This window comes from Crocodylus porosus, unplaced genomic scaffold (genome assembly GCF_001723895.1).
Source record: "Crocodylus porosus isolate Cpor-Errol unplaced genomic scaffold, CroPor_comp1, whole genome shotgun sequence".
Taxonomy (NCBI): domain Eukaryota; kingdom Metazoa; phylum Chordata; order Crocodylia; family Crocodylidae; genus Crocodylus; species Crocodylus porosus.
The window spans coordinates 22043029-22060844 of NW_017728947.1; the positions used below are offsets into that span (position 1 = coordinate 22043029).

A 17816-nucleotide genomic window follows, 5' to 3' on the forward strand; every position below is an offset into this window, starting at 1 on the left:
GCTCCTCTTTTTTTTCCCCTTTGTTGTTGTTGTTGTTGTTGTTGGAGGGGGCCCTCCCAGAAGCCAGGTGAAGGGCTTGCACCCCAGGAGCATAAAGAGATGCACAAGAGGCTTGTGCCGGGTTGTGAGGTTCAGGGAGCTGCCTGAGAAACACTGCCACGAAAACGTTTCCAAGGAGGGGATGATGGATATAATCACTTGCTGGAGTCGTTTTTCACTCTGCTGGGTTTTTAAACTCCTTGGTTTGGGTTGGTTTGGGGGTTTTGTTTTGGTTTGGGGTTGTTGTTTTTTTGAGTGGGGTTGCTTTTGCCCCTGACAGGTAGTGGGTGAGGGATGCTCTTGTTCTGGACACAATAGTGCAGATATCCCCCCCCCCCCGTTTCTCCTCCGCCTCCTCCCCAACACACCCTTTGTTTACAACCCCCCCCCCCCCGACCAAATGGCAGTGATTTAACCAGGCCACCTAGAAGGGACGGGAGCCCTGTCATGGGGCTGTGCATCCCCTGTCGCTCTGTGCATCCCCTGTCGCTGTGCGATGCGAAGCGCCTGACACGATCCCCAGCTAAAATTTGTTGGAGGGCAGCGTGGCCGGCGCTGGGCGAAGCCGCCGTCGGATGCGCTCCGCAGCCCGGGCCCGCGCTGGTGACCCGGGGCTCAGAAACGCGGTGCCCCCCGCCGGGAGGCTCTGCCAGGGGCCAGATTGCTCTTAACAGCTTGACTCGCAGCCTCCGTCCCGCGGTGCAGAAAGCCAAACACGGACTCTGCTCCCAGCCTCCCCCTTCCTTCCTCTCTTTCCTTTTTTAGAGCTCGCAAGGCAAACAGAGCCGCGCTCGGGCGCTGGCGAGGGGACTGTTTGTCTGCCTATCTGGAGGGCCTGGCCAAGCAGACTTGGCTTCACGCCTGATCGCTTTCTGGAGAGCCGCGCAGTTTGGAGAGAAGGGGAGGCAGCACCTGGCCCTGCTTTAGGAGCCATCTCCTTTTATTGACAGCCAGATAAGCAGGCGGGAGCCGTGGTGTTTCCAGTGCTTCCTTCAAGAACCCTGCTGGGTTGCAGGGATCCGGAGTCCCTTAATGGCAACAACTCCAAACAATCAGTGAAACACCTTCCTGACAGCCCGCTCCCAGCCTCGCCTTCCAGCCAGGGCGGCACTAAGTCCTCGCTAACCCGCACCAGCCGGGCACTTGCGCCTCTGCTCTGGGGCAGTGTGAGCAAACAGCCTCCGGAGCGAGGATGGAGCCTTCCCCAATAAAAACTAAGTGCTTACTTAAAAAAAAAAAAGGCGGGGGGGGGATGTAGGTGCAGAGTAGCTTTTGGCACAGAGGAGAGCAGCAGCTTGATGAAGGCTCCCACACGCGCGCACAAGCGCTACAAATAGTGTCCCAACACTTAGCATGCGACCACTCGCCTTCCAGCCTGGTCTCTACCCTCGGCGCAACCCTGAGCAGATCCCGCTGCCAGGTCCTAGGCAGGCAGGGGGGCTTCACAATGCCTCGCCCAAGCCGTGCCAAGAGTCACCAAAACATTGGCTTTTCAACACATGCGGGATCAGGGAAGAAACCGAACTCCATCTGGCAAGAACAAAACAAGCAGGCGAGCAAACCCACCGACCCAACCCAACCCAGCCCCAAACAAACCGCCCTCCCTAGCCCTGGAGAAAGTCTTTATTGACACCAATATGCCGAGATCCTCGTTCCCATTGGGTGGATCTGATAAAGGAACACGATCTGCGAAAAGACTCGCTGAGAACTGATCCCAGGGCTCCCATGTCCCCGGCATGGGAGACGCGACCCCCCCTCTCCCCGGCAAAGACTCCTGCCGGTGTAACTGGCAGCCTCCGAGAAATGCAGGTTCATGAAACATTAAAGTACAGTTCAATAAAACCATCGACCAGGATGCACCTCTTTTCTGATCAATTATTTACTCTCACAAGTGTGTGCAAATAATGGTCTCTCTGTCTTTAATGGGACAGAAAGGAGACGGGGGCAGGAAAAGCCTCGTACCACGAGCCCAAGACAGGTAGGCTCTCCGTGTGACTTCGGAGCCTTCTGCCCCTTCCTTCAGGGTTTCGAGCACAAGAGGTGCTTTTAATAAGAGGTAGTTTTACTAAGGCGCGTATCGATTACGGCCGTTTTACTAGTAGCCAGTGGCTGGGGAGAGAAGGGTCCAGCGCTGTGACATGCATAGCAAGTCAGCTTCACTTAGCTACCTCAATACATTTCAACAGTTATGGGGGGGGAAAGGCCCATCATTGCCCTTTTTTTTTTTTCTTTTTGAGCAATCGTTCATTGCTGTTTCCCAGCCTCTGGTAAATGAAGAGAGTTGTGAGTCTGCTACACAAACGCCAAGCCCCGTGACCTGTCTTCTCCCCAAAAGTTTGAGATCTAGGTTACAGCTAATTTAGCTCCGGAGAACCTAGTTTTGAAAAGCAGACTGAGAGGCAGAGGCTGAGATACCCTGATGGGGACAGCTATACGTGCAGTTCCTGGCAATAAAAGTTCTAGGAAGGCGATGGGTATCTTGTAACCCTCGGAAGAAACGGGCCTCCCCCGCCGCCCTCCCCATCTCAGTATGAAACGTGGAGCTCTTCTTTTTTTTTCGGGAATAATCCAAGGGCAAGTCAACGCTCGGCAGGTGTTTCTGTCTTAAAGTCATGCAGAGGCACTGGCATCCGGTCTGAAGACAACCCAACCCGGGCTTGGACTTGCTGTGTAGCTGTGCGGTGGTTTGAGAGGGCTACCACTCAGCGAGGTAGGGGAGTGCACGGGCTTATCGCTCCAGGTAGCTCAGCACAACTAGAAAAAACATGTATTTTCTCCCCGACTGGGCTCATTCAGTAACCAGAAAAGCGAGAAGCAACAGTATCAGTGTGTATTGCATTGATGATGCCTGAGCGACGGGATCTCTCATGGCACATGCAAAAGCAGGGGCACCCAGAAGGAATAAAGCTACCTCCAAGTCCCTGCTAATGCTCAACTGAGGTGGGTCCATTTAGCCCGGATTTTCGAGGGGAGAGGAGGGAAGGGGGCAGCAGCACCCCTGCTTTGAGCCAGGTTGGGTCTGGTTTAAAATTGGGGGTGGAAGGCTTGTGCCTGCGAGGGGAAGGTGAGGAGACACACGGGAGGACATGCCCAGGCCAGATGAGGACCTGCTGCAAGGTGAGACGACGAGGCAGGACGGGGACAGGGGGCAGGGGAGCTCCCGGGGGCTCAGCTGGCACGCTTCAAAGCCGGGGAGCAGCTTTCCTCCCCCTACATGTGTGCACGGCCACTACCCGAGACAGCTTCGTGCCCCCACCTAGCCGGGGGGTTACAGGCAGGACCTCATGCCGTTTGCCCCGCACCCTGGAGACGTGCGGTCCAAAGGCGGCTTGTGAGCGCTGGCACCTTCATAGAAGGGCTGCTCCTTAAAACCCTCCTTGGGTTCAGGAGGGATCCAACGGTGGGAGAAAGGTTTTAGGCCCTATATACTCCTTGTTATCTAAAATTTCTTATTAGCTGAGCTCTAACTACTGTCCACCATGACGTCACCGGGGCAGCCCAGCCAATAAGGGAAGCGCTGGCGTTGATATTAAGGGAAAGTTAGTGCAAAGCAAGGCACCCTCTTTTTTATTGTCATTGACATTTAAACTGTGTGGCAGATTCTTATGTAGAAATTGGCGATCAAACCTGCCAGTTAGCTACTATCGGCATTTGAATAGTGTGGGGAATCGACAGATCAGGGGCCTCTCTCTGCACGCCATAACAGGTAACATTTTCCGCTCCTTTTCTACATTCACTCTTGCCACCGGTTCGCTCTTAAACTAATAACCTCCCTTCTTCTTTCCTCCCTCAAGTCGCTGCCGCTTTAGACGTGAGCTGCTTGTGTGGGCGCGTGTGTGTTCAGGTGATTGTTTTAGAAATGGGCTGAGTGCATAGGAAACTTCCCCACGCTCCCCTGGTCTCTGAGCTCAGGATCTCTGCAGCCCAGCAGCACCTCTCAGCTGGCCTGAGAGTGAGAAGTGAAAGATGTGGGGGTTGGAACGTCTGCACGCGTTCACTGCGGGGCCAAATCTGCGTCGTTTCTACCGCCGCACAATTATTCCTATGGTTTTTTTTCAAATTATTATTATTATTTTAATTGATACATTAAAAAAAAAACACAACCTGGACAACAGGTGGGGGGGGGGAGAAAGAAAGCAGCTGGGACATCTCCAGCGAGAATCAGTGTGCAGGTTCCCCCTGTTTGGCAAGTGTTGGTCCTTGAAGTGAGGAGAGGTATAAATATTTGATTCCCTTCTCAAAGTTCAGCTCGGGATGAAAGAATGCGGCTCACATAGTTTGGTTGCGCTCTCAATCCCCCGGCCGTGTGATCTGAGCTTTGCTTCGGGAGACCTAATCGTTAGCGATTTCCACTGAGGTAGAACGAGGGGCTTCGAGTTACACGGGGCTCCTCGCACCGGGGCACGGAGGCAGGCTGTGCCCCGCCAGGGCCACTGGCGGGGCTAGGAGAGAGCGCAGAGAAATCGCTGCCCTGCTCCGGCGCCTCCCCGGGCGGGCGCGTCCAGCCCCGTCCCGAGCAGGCACCCGCCCGGCCCCGCACATGCCGGGCTCGCGTGTGTGCCTGCCTGGGTCTACACGGGGCATCTTGGCTCCTTCCTTCGCGGTCCACAGCTAGGACAGAAAGTTTTTAAAGCAAAGTTGCAGCATCACCATGCAAGAGGGGGAGGGGGGTAATAATCACTGGTGTCAGATTTCTTTTGTCCTTTCTTTTCTTTCTTTCTTTTTTTTTTCCGGTGGGGGGGAGGGAGATTTAAGGCTCAGAGAAATGGGAAGGCATCAGGCTGAAGCGGAGCTGCCGCGGAAGAAACGCGAGCTGGAGCTAGCCCTGCCTGGCTTCCGAGCGAGGAGAGGGCACTGGCGCTTGGTCCCGGGCCCTGCGGCTCCGCCACTTGGTGCAGAGCAGATCCCGGGGCGCGCGGACTGTCCCGCAGAGGCGCTGCGAGGGGAAGCTGGGCTCCCCTCCCGGCCAGGGCAGCCCTAGGTGGGATCCTGGATCGGGGCGGTGGGTGAGAGAGACCTACCCCCGGCACCATCGGCTTCCCGAAAGCAAAGAAATGTAAATCCTGAAGCACCACTTACCTGCCCTCAATTCTTGCCCGCATTCCTTAAGGCACTTTAGCGGGAAGGCTCTCTATAAGCGTTCACTATAACGCACCGGTAAGCGGACATTCTCCTTCAGTAATAAATCAAACACCATCCATCTCAGATCCTCCTCCCTAATTAGAGATGTTTATTGGAGATTGTGTTTATCCAGCTGTCATGCCGAGAAAAAGCTGTGACATAATTACCTCTGACCAGATAGCATTTATATGCATATCTCATTGACATCTAATGCGATCGGCTCGCATGAAAAATGACAAGATCAAATGTTGATTCTGGCCGATACTATCGTATTTCGGATGATTACGTGAGTCGGAATTCAACTTTCCGACTGCCACGTCGTGGCCACGGATCGTGCCATTGAAACTCTCCCGCATGCAATGAAGGGTGGCGTCAAATCCCGGGCTCTGCGGAACCAAGCCAGGGCAGTCACCGCAGCCAGGAAAAAATGCATCGGTGTAGTGCTTAAAAAAACCCCAACAACAACAAAAAAGCCAGTCCCCATTTTGATAAAATAGTTCCCACGACTCAAAGGAAGAGCTACATAATTGTTCTCGTTGTCACCGGCTCCCCAGATTTACTTTCTTCTTCTCATTCAAAAGGCCACAAAACGAGCTCTCCATATATCTAATTTGGCTCAGCTTTGATCCCCGGCTAATATTAATCACGTTATTTTTAAAATGTGCGTCTCAGTGTGGCGAGGCAGCCCTGCTGCAGTCGGTCCCGCAGCCTTCCAGCGCTTGGGCAGCCATCTGGGGTTGCTGTTAGCAAGCGATGATAAGCTTAGAATTACTCTGTAATTGAAAATATATTTTTTGGGAAGACTGGTTTTACAAATATCAAGGGTGTAGGCTTTTGATCCTTTCTGCTGCCTGTGTTCTCCAGTCGCTAATAAAACTCGCATTGAGCTCCTTAGTGGCTTGATTAACAGGCAGATTAACTGTTACTGGGGTTTTGAACAGCTTGTCCCAATCAATAGCATTTAAAAAGCCCGTCAGGATGCGCTTAGCTTTTTTTTTTCCCCCTTCCCTTCTTTCCCCGCTCCCCCTTCTTCTTTTTCTGAAGGCTTTTCTAGCCAGTCCGCTCGCCTGGCATTTTTCACATAGATGCAATCAAAGGCTTTCCCGGCTCCAAACATGTATGTTCGTCTCCCAGGTTCAGAGGCTGCAAAACTGACTTCGTTAAGATCCAGAAAGCCTGTTTTATCCTTGCACCCAACGCTGTGCCTTATGCAGGACACCAACATCAAAGAGGTTCCAAACTTTTTGCGGCTTGTTTAGAAACTAGAAAAGCTCCACTTAACTCTATGTCCTGCGCATTATAGGTTTCAAACACGGCTTCTATCTATACAAATAGGCATTAAGTGTCCCGAAGGCAAAAGCATTGTAGTCTAACACGTCAGAATTTGTGTATCTCTTCAGTTTTAGACTGAACTGGACAAGAGGACTTTAAGCATTTTTCTGGGTATTAAAAAGGGTAGTTTGCAACCCAGATATTAATACAACAAGACGATACAGAAGGACCTAACTCAGCAGTTCCTGTTCCCAACACTTAGCAATGGGCTAAAAGGGGAGCAAAGCACTGGTCTTTAACACAAGTCACCAGCCAGGCATGAGAGCACGAGACCGTGCAAAACACCGACAAGGATTTTAGTCAAATTTCTTTGTACCGTCTCAGAAAAAAAACAGATATTTACTTACCTTGCTTTTGTTAATGTGTGTGGAAGAGAAAGAGACCAGTTGGGGGAAAAATGCCAATTTCAATAATTATTCTGCGGGGGTTGGGGGCTTTTTTTTTTTTTTTTTACAAAAGAAAAGAGTCTCTTCAAGCCCTGTCTTAGCCCATAGAAAAAGCCACTACACGTGGATGTTTACAGTGTTAAGGCAGAATGGATTTATTTTACCTTAGATCTCTTTGTTGTTTAAAGGTGGTTTCTTTAAAAAAAAAAAACAGAAAAGAAAAAGGGCTAAAACCTTTTTAGCATCTGTGTGGGAGGCTTTCCTCTGGAAAGCTGTAAGGCAGGCTTCCTTACAGCGCTGTTTATTCTCCTTTCTTTCCTGGCTCATTAACACAATTAGCAGAACATTAATTTTTTTTCTGGAGAAGTCAAATCTGACTTTGCTTGAAACAGAAGGCGAGCTGCCTGTTTCAAACAACGCAGGAGCTGGCCGGGACGGCTAACCTGAAAAGAAGTGTGTGATTAGAAATCGACTTGGTTCAAAAGCATTTCCTTGCAAGGTGCCCTGGCTGGGTCGAGCCCCCGCAATCCTGCTGGCTGCTGCTGCGGGGTGAGGTTAGTCCTAGCGAGGTGCCACGCGTGCCATCACCGCCCCGCTCCCTGCTGCAGGGCGGTTTTGCTCGGGACAACAGAGGTGGCTGGCGAAACTTACGTTTTCCTCAGCTCTTCCCGAGTCCTGAGACCAACTGTGCCTACCCATATTCACCACCAATAGCACAAAGAGCCACTCGTCAGACTTGATCACCCTTCTATGGAATATTGATGGCCATTCCTACCAATGCTTCATCGATTTGCTTTCTCCTTGCTGGACAAAAAGAAGAAGAGGAGAGAAAGAGAGAGAGAGAGAGAGAGAGAGAGAAATAAAAGAAAGTAACAACAAAGAGCTGCCTGAATGAAAGATCAAGTGCAAAGCAGCTGTTGTGCGCCCTGCCCCGCTTCGTGTCTACCCCGAGGAAGGGGCAGGCAGGTTGCTCTAAGCCCCCCTGAACTGCAGCATGCCCCTTTCCTGCAAACTGAGCAAGCAGAGGCGCGTTTACAGGCAGGCTGGAGTTAAAATGGCGTCGTTAGAGTTGTGCCTCAACTTTGCAGGGACTTCCTTGCCTTTACATTTCAGAGCAGGTAGATAGCAAATCCTTCAGTGTCCCGGGAGGGAGCAGAGTCCCCTCCGCACGGGCTGCCTCCGGCCGAGTGGAGCAGCAGGTCCCTGCAGGGCAGGAGCTCAGGGCAGGGCTGGCCCTAACTTGGGCACTCTTGGGACGGGCACTCTCCGTGTGTCCCTGACTCTCACCCCCCCCCCTCCGCCTCCCCTCCCTCTGATCCTTCCTCTCTCCCCTTTTCTTGCTCTCAACTTTTGTTTTTTAGCCTCGGAGGCTCCTTTCCCCCCGTGTCCTAAGAAATCAATAGCAGCCAGGCTCTCTCCCCAGACCTCCCTCCTCCCATCTGCCCCCCATCCCCTCCCCATCCCCCATGACGTCAGCTCCATTCACCTCCCTCCTCCCCTGATGATTTTGGGGGGGTGAAAACTTTTTTTTTTGGTTGGGGGGGGAGGTGGGGACACAAAGCCCACGGTGCCTCGGGGGAAAATAGCAACAAGATTACGGCTGCTTTATGTTGGAGACGAAGCATAAGAAGGTGCTAATCCAGAGGATGGCTAATTGAGAGGTTGTAAAAATGATATTTGCCTGCGAAGTATGTCGATCTCTTTCCCCCTCTTGATGCCCCGTGGAAGAGAGTTTAAAAAAAAAAAGGAAAGGAAAGGAAAGACATCGGCTGACTTCGCTCCAGTCCCAGCTCTGCCCGACCCTCTGGAGCCTCCGCGCTCTCCCAGCCCGCAGCCTCTTCCTCCTGCCTCCAGCATGCGAGCGGAGGTGACCGCGGCTCCGTAGAGCAATAGCTAGAGCAGGACTGGACTCTTTTCGGGACACTTGGCCAAGTTGTCTCGCCAGCAGCAGCAGGAGCAGCAGGCTGGGGAAGGAGACAAGCAGGACATTGGTTTGTATTTTTTTTTTTTTTAATTTCCCTTTTGTCCCTTTGAAAGATGCCCTTTGTGCACTTGGAATCATGTTTAACCACAGAGAGAGGAGTTTCCTGTAAATAGGTTATGGTGGAGCCTTCTTAGCAGCTGCTTCCTATTCTGATCGTTTGAAAAGTTGGGGATTTGGGGGCGGGGGCGGGGGGGAGAAGAGTCGGCAAGTGTTACTAGCACCAAGCTGTCTACAATGTGAGCCGAGAGGCACCGTCCCCTCAGCCCTCGCCTCCCCCCTCGGAGGGCGCTGAGCTGAGCACACCTAAGTGCCCAGTTTTTGGAAGAGCGCCCTTTGTATTCGTAGGGTTGTGCTGCTCCTGCCTTACCTTCTCGGGAGATCATATGGACACAACAAATGCTCACATCTTTCCATCATTATATGCGGCTCCATTTTTTATGAATATGCATGACTAGGAAAAATGCAGATTGACTTAGGCCTGAACTATTGCAACCGCATATCAATGACTTGGCCAGGCGAACGGTGCGTTTCCAAGAGCAGCACAGCTCTCCTTTCTTCCGTGACTTTAAATGTCCCACGTTATTTAGTGCCGTTGCAAGGCTGAAGGAAACACCGAAAAGAGTTGGGACCAGGAGTGGGGGAAACAAGCCCCCTGGTTCCCCCCGCCCCCGGCTGTCTGCGGCGAGTTTTTCCCCGCTCCCGGATTGCAGAAGGAAAGGCGGCTCAGCTCTCCCTTCCCTCCAGCACTGTGCACCACACTCAGCCCAGAGTTTTGCTCAGTTAAATCCACAGTTCAAGGAGGAGACGCCTTTAAACCTCTGCCTTAAAAAAAAAAAACAACAACAACAACAAAAGCCACATTGGAAATAATCAGCATCAAGGCAAATCGGCAGAATAGGAAAAGGGGGGCGGGGGGGAGGAAAAAAACCCAGAGGAAAAGCCAGTAGTCTCTTAAGAGCCCATTTTGTGCTATTAGGAGCCGTGGCAGCTTCTCTGCAGGACTGGAGATGACAGTGCCTGACGGCCGGGCAGCCCATTATCCAGCTCCTATTGAGGCGTCCTTTCACTCACATGCAAACTCCTTGGCAGAGTCGTTTGTCTCCTCATTGTACTTTATTTAAGAATGCAATGGTTGTCAGGGCTCTTATTCAATTTCAAGATACTTTATTGATGAGCTTTGACTTTTAGCACTTTTCACATGTCAAGAGAAGTCAAGTGTATGCGGCTACGACTTCATTTTATGCTTTGCGCGTTCATACTCTCCACTTTTCCTCTTGGAATTTTTCCCCTTGTCTTTTTCTTCCTCTCCTCCTCCTCTCTCTGTCTCTCTGGCTTTTTTGGGGGTGGGGGGTGGGGAGGAGGTTGCCTCCCCCACCCAGCCCCGCAGCACTCGCCATAACGTGGGACACCCTGAGCTTAGACTGGTGCTCTCAGTGTAACCTTAAATGCATGCGCGGAGGGGTTGCTTTAGAGTTTACTGAGGTGTGTCTTAATAGTCAGGCATTCAACAAATGTACTTGTGGTGTGTGGTCAGAGCAGCAAAGTCATTTACTTACTTTCCCCCTTGATTTTCTAGCAGCCGCTGAAGGGGCGCTGCCTTTGCAAAAAAAAAAAAAATCTCAGCAGAGAAGGGGAACAAAGCTGGTGCAAGGCACTTTTCCAGCACAGCAGCGCACCCCCTCCCAGAGAAGAGAGGGGGGGAGAGGGAGAAGCACGCATCATTGTAGATATTTTCACACACCGCCCCCCTCCCTCCATGGTGTCTTAAAAAACCCAGCAGCTCTTAGTCAACAAATGGCACGTGGAAGAAGTTTGTGAGTGTTTGGTAAAGGACTCTCCAGGCTCTTTCACAAGAGCCCTCAATACACAAAGTAAATTGTGTATTTGCTCTGCTCTTTCCAGGCTAGGAAGGACCTTCCCTCTCCATCACGTTTGGAGAGAGAAAGAAAGGGCGGAGAAAAAACTGTAAGACTTGGATAGCTCTAGGCGATTCACAGTTTACAAAGCGCCTGTCTCCCAAATATTTATGCCTTTACCATGCGAATGTTATTTTTGCCTTATCTCCGTTGTCGGATGGGAGCTAACTGTTTAAATGCAAATTGATGGCCCCCCCTCCCTAAATCCCTCTCCCCCCAGTCTCCAAAAAAAGAAGGGAAAAGAAGAAGACACACACCTCCTAGGTTGCGTTGGAGAACAAAACGCTCTTTTATTTGTCCGGGACACATTATGTATTTACTCCGGTCCCTATTTGGAGGGGGTAGGGGGCAGAGTTTGTGTTTGAGTTGGGAAAAGGCACTCGGGAAATGGAGATGCGGTTCAGACAGCACGGATGCCTCTCGAAGGCGCTTTGGGAATATTGTTTTTCCAAAGCAAAAACACTGCCCCTCCAAACAAACCTGCAGAGCAAGTGGTTGCTCAGTACGGCTCTGCCGAGAGGCGCCGAGCCCGGGGATGAGCGGAGAGAACACAGGGATGAGGAAAAAATCTATGTGCGGAGCTAAAAACAAGTGCATTCATATTCAAACAAATGGGCCAATTGAACCAGGCAGTGTGACTGAGCATCCAATCGGCAGCTGGGAGGCAATGGCGTTGCTTTGCATAAAGCAATATTTTGTGTGGGAGAGAGCAGAGCATTTGCATGTGTGGAGTGATTAGTGGGTTTGAAAAGCGAGCCCTGGCTCAGCCTCATTTCCCGCTCTGGTTAGGGCGCAGGGAGGAAGTGTTTTGCTGGAAGATGATGACAGAGGTCAGGCTTTGCTAATGGGCCAGTGAAGAGCAGTGGAGGCGAGGCAGAGACCAGGCACACATACATTAATACACTTGAACCATCACCAATCAGCATAGGTGTGCTGTGTGTCTCTCTCTCCCTGCTCCGCTCACACACTCTTTATCTCTCACTCTCCAGTCACTGACAGCCCATTTTATTGTCAATCTCTGTCTCCTTCCCAGGAATTCAAGATCACACAACCAGCAGCTTCACTGGAGAAAAACTATTTTACTGGCAACTCTTTTTAAAGCACCATCATTTCAAATCAGGGCGCTCTTAAACTATTGACAGGAGCTTTGACAACAAGACAGGATGCCTCATAAAGGTGAGTCTGCTCATTTCTTCTCCCAACTTCTCCCCTTCATTCCATTTTAATATTTAGACAGCTCTCCCCCCGCCCCCTCTGTCTCTGTCTCTCTCTCTCTCCTCTCGCCACTTGCATTCCGGGAGAGCTTCCCAGGGAACTTTCCAGTCCAGAAGCTCAGAAACTTTCTGCTTTCACTTAAACCCATGGTCCCCTGGAAAAGCTAAAGCATCTGACTTGGAAACCAATGCCAACACTTAGTAAAGCAGCAGCAGTTCCAATATATTTGCTGGACAGAGCAAGCACCAAAGCCTGTCTTGTTCATGGCACCCCCCCCCCTTTACCCCTCCCCACTTGCCCAAGCGACGGGGGATGATTGGGGAGCTGGTGCTCTGATCCCTGACTAATATTTCCACACATACGCGGGTGCGCACGCACGCACGCACACACACAAACACACACAACATATACCTTGCTGCAGCCCGTTCCCTGAGCCTGCTCCCTTTTTTGTTCCTGTTATGCCTGTTAGGAGAGGGAAGTGACTCCTCGGCGATCCTTGCCACTTGTTTTTTGTGGGGAGGGCAGGGGGTGTAGCCGGGCAGATCCGAGCTCCGTGGCTTTTGCTTTGTGCTTCCCAGAGCCAGTGTCTTGGAAGGAGTCGCGTTTGGGGAGCACTCGCCGGTGATTTTTGATACTTACGAGAAAAGAGTAAGAGAGAGAGACAGGAGGAGAGCGCCGGGCAGAGAGAGGTGGGGGAAGAAGTCACATTCTAGGCCAAGTCAGTTCTCAGTAGTTGTATCCGGGAAGCGCTGAGCGGAGCTGAAAGACTGTCAGGTTCAATCAAGCAGCCGGGAGATCTCACCGAACTTGTCCATAATACGGAGAAGAAGTTTCCAACTTGCAGATCACACGAGGCGAATAGTCAGCAAAGTGCAATCTGCAAAGCCCCTGGTGCCACCGGTCTCTCGGAGGTCCCAGGCTCCGGCCGGGGCAAGCCGGCTCTGCTCTGCTCTGCTCGGGGGAGCCCTGCGAGGGCCGTGTGCTCCCAGCACCGACCTGCCATCAGGGCTCCTTTTCAACAAGTTTCTGACTGCGGAAGTATTTTTTTTCTTTCAACACGATTGTAAAATATTCCACCCCTTCCTCTCTCTATTTTTTTTTTAACTTAGTCTCAATTATTCCGCCGGACTCTGCTGGCCTCCCCTTGGAATCCGTAAGGACCCGAGCTCCCCACTGCGGCCCTAAGCCATTTTTTTTGGTAGAAGTCACCAACTCTTCGCGGTGCCTCAGGTTTGGTCCCATACAGCTCAGCAATAAACTTGATTCTTCTCCCCTCACAAGTGCATTTGGGAAATCTGGATTTGAATTTAACCTTGTCACGCTTTGCAGTGCCGTGTTAAATTGACCCGCAGGCCATTCACAATTTGCAGAAAGTTTAAAAACAAAGTTTCCTGAATGATTAAATGTCCCTGGCAGACGCAGCTTTGGGGAAAAAAAATTAAAAAACAAAAAACAAGCATACCAGTGTTTTGGAGGGGTGGGGGGAGTGTCTGCATTTTATCCATCTTTTGAGATATAAAACAGTAATTGTGGTCTTTGACAATAAATGTTTATAGCTGGTGACCTTTGCAAATGTCTAAACGCCAACTGATTCATTTGTAGCTTTATCTTATTTGACCTGTGAACGTAAAACTTTGTCATCTTAATGACTAATTATGCTTCCAGTAGGAGAGAAAAATCCCAGCCACGATCAGATTATATCAAGATTTTGAGATTAGAAAACAACTTGCAGATTAGGCCTGGCCTATTGAGGTTGAGTCCCAGGGCACGGCAAATTGCATTTCATTCATTCCTTTAAAGCTAACTGTATTGTGGTATAGTAATGCCTCTGTAGAGACCTACATATGCATATGGATCAAATCCATAAACAGGAGCAGCGAAATTGGGTAACGGGATGAGAAAGCGATTTTGTGCTCATGCTGCTTCCGGTTGCTGGGCCGGTTTGACTTTTCTTGTTTTTGTTTTGCTGATTACTTAGGTAATTAGAGTTTCCAAGTAAAATGCAGCAGCTCTTTTCTCTTTCCTCGCACCTCCTGATGCCTTAATGAACAACTTGGCTTCCCTGTCCTCGTCTCGTAAAAAGTATTTTTTTTCCTCACGAAATCCCTCTGCTGTAATGTCTAGAATACGTGCTGGTAGAGCTGAGGGCTGGAAGCTCAGTCGCAACCTCCTGCATTTCTCCTTTAACCCCATCCCCTCCACGCTTGGGAGATGGGCATTAAATATGGGAGCAAATTCTGACCGAAGATCTGGGTTTTCTGTTCGGTGTGTGCATATGCAGACGTGTTTAGTGTATTAAAGGGATGGCTTCACGTTCAGCTCAGCTAAAGGAGATACTGCCACGTCTCCATTGAAGTACAGTGTAGCTTGCTCTGTTGCTAATCAGGTAGCTCTCCAAAGAGCAGTAAATATTTACTAGTTGAAGTCTTCATGCTGCGAGAAAGTACTTGTTTGATGTTTATTTTTATGGATTTAAGATTACTAAAAGCTACTTAATAAATTATGCCACGGCCAGGCCTGAATGGGGAAACGTGCCTCTGAATTCACTATCATATGCAGGAAGAGTAAAATTAATATTCATTATAGTCGCAAAAGAAAAAGAATGAGTATTTTTAGGTTAAAAAAGAGGGCGAGAAAATGAAGGCTGCGACTATTTCATTATTTTACCTCCTTTTTTTTCTTTTTTTTTTTTAGCAAACCTCTTGAATGGGCTCTTTATTGTAATTGTCTCTGCCCAATTGAGCACCCCACTGAGCTGTTGTATCTTTTTACAACCCCTAACAACTCACACCAGTAACACAATTACCTCCAGATATTTATAACGAGAAATTACTTTTCTATTTTCGCCCGCGAGGATTTCAAATAAATAAATGAAGAAATAAATAAATAAATGGGGAGCCTGGGGGGGGGGGAGGTGGCGCGGGGGGGAGGTTCTTGGGGTTGTCCAGGCGCTGGGTCAAGGCAGCCACTAATGAAGGGAGAAGGGGTTGTTTCTCTCCTCTTTGTAAGTTGGAGGGTTGTTGGTACGTTTAGTTGGGAAGCTGCGCTGCCGGTGAAGGAGACTGGGTTTTCGCACTCTGGGTTTGGGTAGAGGGACAGAATGGAGGCCATTGTTCACATTCTGTAGGCTTTGTTTAACAGTTCTCACCCCCTCCTGTTCTTACTTTTTAAAGCACTGAGGCGAGGTAGACAGCGTGTGTCACAGTACAGTGAAAAAGGGGAAGATCTAAAGACCAAAAAAGAAGTTAATCACAATAAGTGGAGTTTGGGGGGGGGGGGAGTTGTTAGTGCCACTGGAAAAAAAAATGAAGCCTAACTCCGACCATGTAAAACCATGTTTGTTTTTTGTTTTAAAAACAAAACCAAAAACAAAACAACCAGAGCAACTTCCAAAGTGCAAAAGTGAGCTGGAGAAAACTCGCTGGCAAGTGGGTAGCCAAAAAGCCCCAAAGGGTGATCCAGCCAAGCTCTCCCACTAAAAAGAGCATAGGTCCAACGCCGCTCCCCTTGACTAAAGATCGCGGGGTGTGTTTGTAAATAGAGGCACCCAGAGTGTCACCGCCGCCAGCTCTGCGGGCTGGCACGGGGGCGCGCAGCCACCAGCGCCTCCGCAGCTCGCACGCGGATTTTTTTGTAACTCTGCATCTCAGCCCTCCAATCCAGGCTGCATCCTACTGGGAGGCTGCGCTGTAAATTAAAAGGAAAAAAAAAGAAAGAAAGAAAGAAACCCAAACCAAACCCAAGTATCTTTCCACACTTTTAATCATGTTTTGCTTTGTCCTAGAGGGAAGACTTTAACTAGTGACACGCAGATGTGTGAGTCCTTAAATTGTAAGCGAGGACAGTCCACCCAGATTTCAGGCAAGTTTAAAAACATGGCTCGAGACTTTTTTTTTTTTGGTTGTTGATGCTGTTCCTATAATAGACCACTCAATAAAAAGATAAAGCCTTTATAAATTAAAAAACAAAACAAAATAAAACCAACCATCTGATGCATTGTACCACTTGCATGCGATTTTGAAGTATTTGGAGGTTGCTTGTCTTTTTTAATTTAGTTTTTTTTTGCCTCGGGCTGTAAAAAGAACCAAGCCTTTAAATCAGTTGACAAAAAATAAGTCTAACTGTAACAAAGTAAGCCTTTTGAGATATGAACATATCTACAGCTTAACTGTGTGTGCTACCCTCCCCTGATTAACGCCTATTTTATTGCTAATAGAATACTATAAGCGAGCCACGTGGGAGTCTGCTCTATCAATCCAACATGCAGAACAGTAAGTGATTCTTCGTATATTTCCATGATATACTTCCGACTGACTTCAAAATATTGAGTGGAGGGCATGGGGGGAGGGGAGGCGGAAGCCATGGAGGTTTCCATAGGCCATTAGAGTTGGCTTCTCTGAGCTGGGGAGGGAAGGAAGGCTGGGAAGTTTGCTGTGGTCGATAGTGGCTTCGATTTTGAGGTTTATCATCTGCATGATTGTTGCTGTTGCTCTCTTACGAAGCGGTGTTTTAGGGGATCTAGGAGCAGGATTGTCTTCTAGCTGATCCACCCTGGACTAATCACGAGGAGAGAAGGGTTAGGGATGTTTTTATGATTGCTGTGAGCGCCCATCTTCCAGGGAGCTCCGTGGAAATGGCCACTCCAGGGTCTCGTGGATGGATGTGTGAGGCTTGTGATGACATTTCTGAGGGTCTGCCCTATCCCTGGGGTTCGCTTAAGAGCTCTTTTTTTCTTTCTTTTTTTTTTTTTTACAACGAAGTTGAAGCGAGGAGGAGGCAGGGATTTGCAGGTGTAATTATCCGTTACCCTATATTTTAATTTGATCCCTGTAGTGCTGTTCTTCTTTTGTGCGGCCTTTTTTTAAAAAGGACTTTACGGAGGTCCAGGAATGATGACCGGGCCATTTCACGCAATCTGGCAGCGAGCAGCAGTGAGAAAGGGGGGAAGACCGACCAGATTTGGGCTGTCTCGGGGAGAGGCTAGTTATGTGATGCCTTAGCGCAGTGAGCCATTGCAGCTTCTGCGGGTGGAAGGACATGGGCTGCAGCTGAAGCATGGCAGGGAGAGCAAGTCGGGCAGGGGAGAGCAGGGCGAAGGCGGGCGTTGGGCAGGGGAGGCGAGCAGAGCCCCAGCCTGGCCCAGGAGAGGTTTGCATCGCTGTAAGCAGGCGGAAGGGCCGCGGAGGTGCAGGATGGTTTGCATTTTGGTGTGTGGTGCATCCCCAGATCAGCAGGCATCAAGGGCCAGAAAAAAAAGTGGGGGGCAGACGCTCTCCACGGGGCTGCCCGCCCGTTAGCTGTGTTGGAAACTACCCTCGTTGGGGTTTTCTTTTAAGTCAAGCACTCCGTGTATTATTTTCTGGTGGTGAACTCAACCGCGTCCCCGTTGATGGTTCATAGGAGCCACAAGCTGAACCGAATTAATAGCCGGCCACATGTGCAGGGTAGCTGGCCCAGTGCGCCAGAGAAAGGTCCCACTGGAGAGTCACACCTGGGCCGCTTGCTTCCAGCTCTTCCACTTCTCTTCCCCACCCAGGTGGATCCCGGAGAAAGGGATCGGGATCGCCTGCAGAGCGGGCTAGGCTGGGGGCAGAGGAGCACGCTGCTGTGGCCCCTGGTACAGGAGGCATCAGCTCGTTTCCGAGCTCTGGCCTCTTCCAATTGACATTGGACTCTAATTTCCCTTGGTGTTTTATGCCAGTTCTGCTGCTACCTTGTCCCCTCCATCCCCCCACTGAATTTACACCAGAATAGTCAACAGAAATAGTGAGCAACCTTAAGGAGGAAAAAAATCCCCGTGCCTTTGGAAGGCATCCTCAAAGT

At 50.1% G+C, this 17816-nt stretch overlaps 1 protein-coding gene across 2 annotated transcripts in view; it reads left to right on the forward strand.

The window, feature by feature from the left end:
• The first annotated feature begins 16213 nt into the window (after positions 1–16213).
• PAX6 (paired box 6) overlaps positions 16214–17816 on the forward strand; it is an 18122-nt gene continuing 16519 nt past the window's right edge. For both annotated transcript variants that reach the window (XM_019552371.1, XM_019552372.1), the window contains exon 1: positions 16214–16264. In XM_019552371.1, coding sequence (XP_019407916.1) covers positions 16255–16264 — 10 coding nt within the window. In that variant the 5' untranslated portion in view covers positions 16214–16254. The remainder of the gene's footprint in view (positions 16265–17816) is intronic.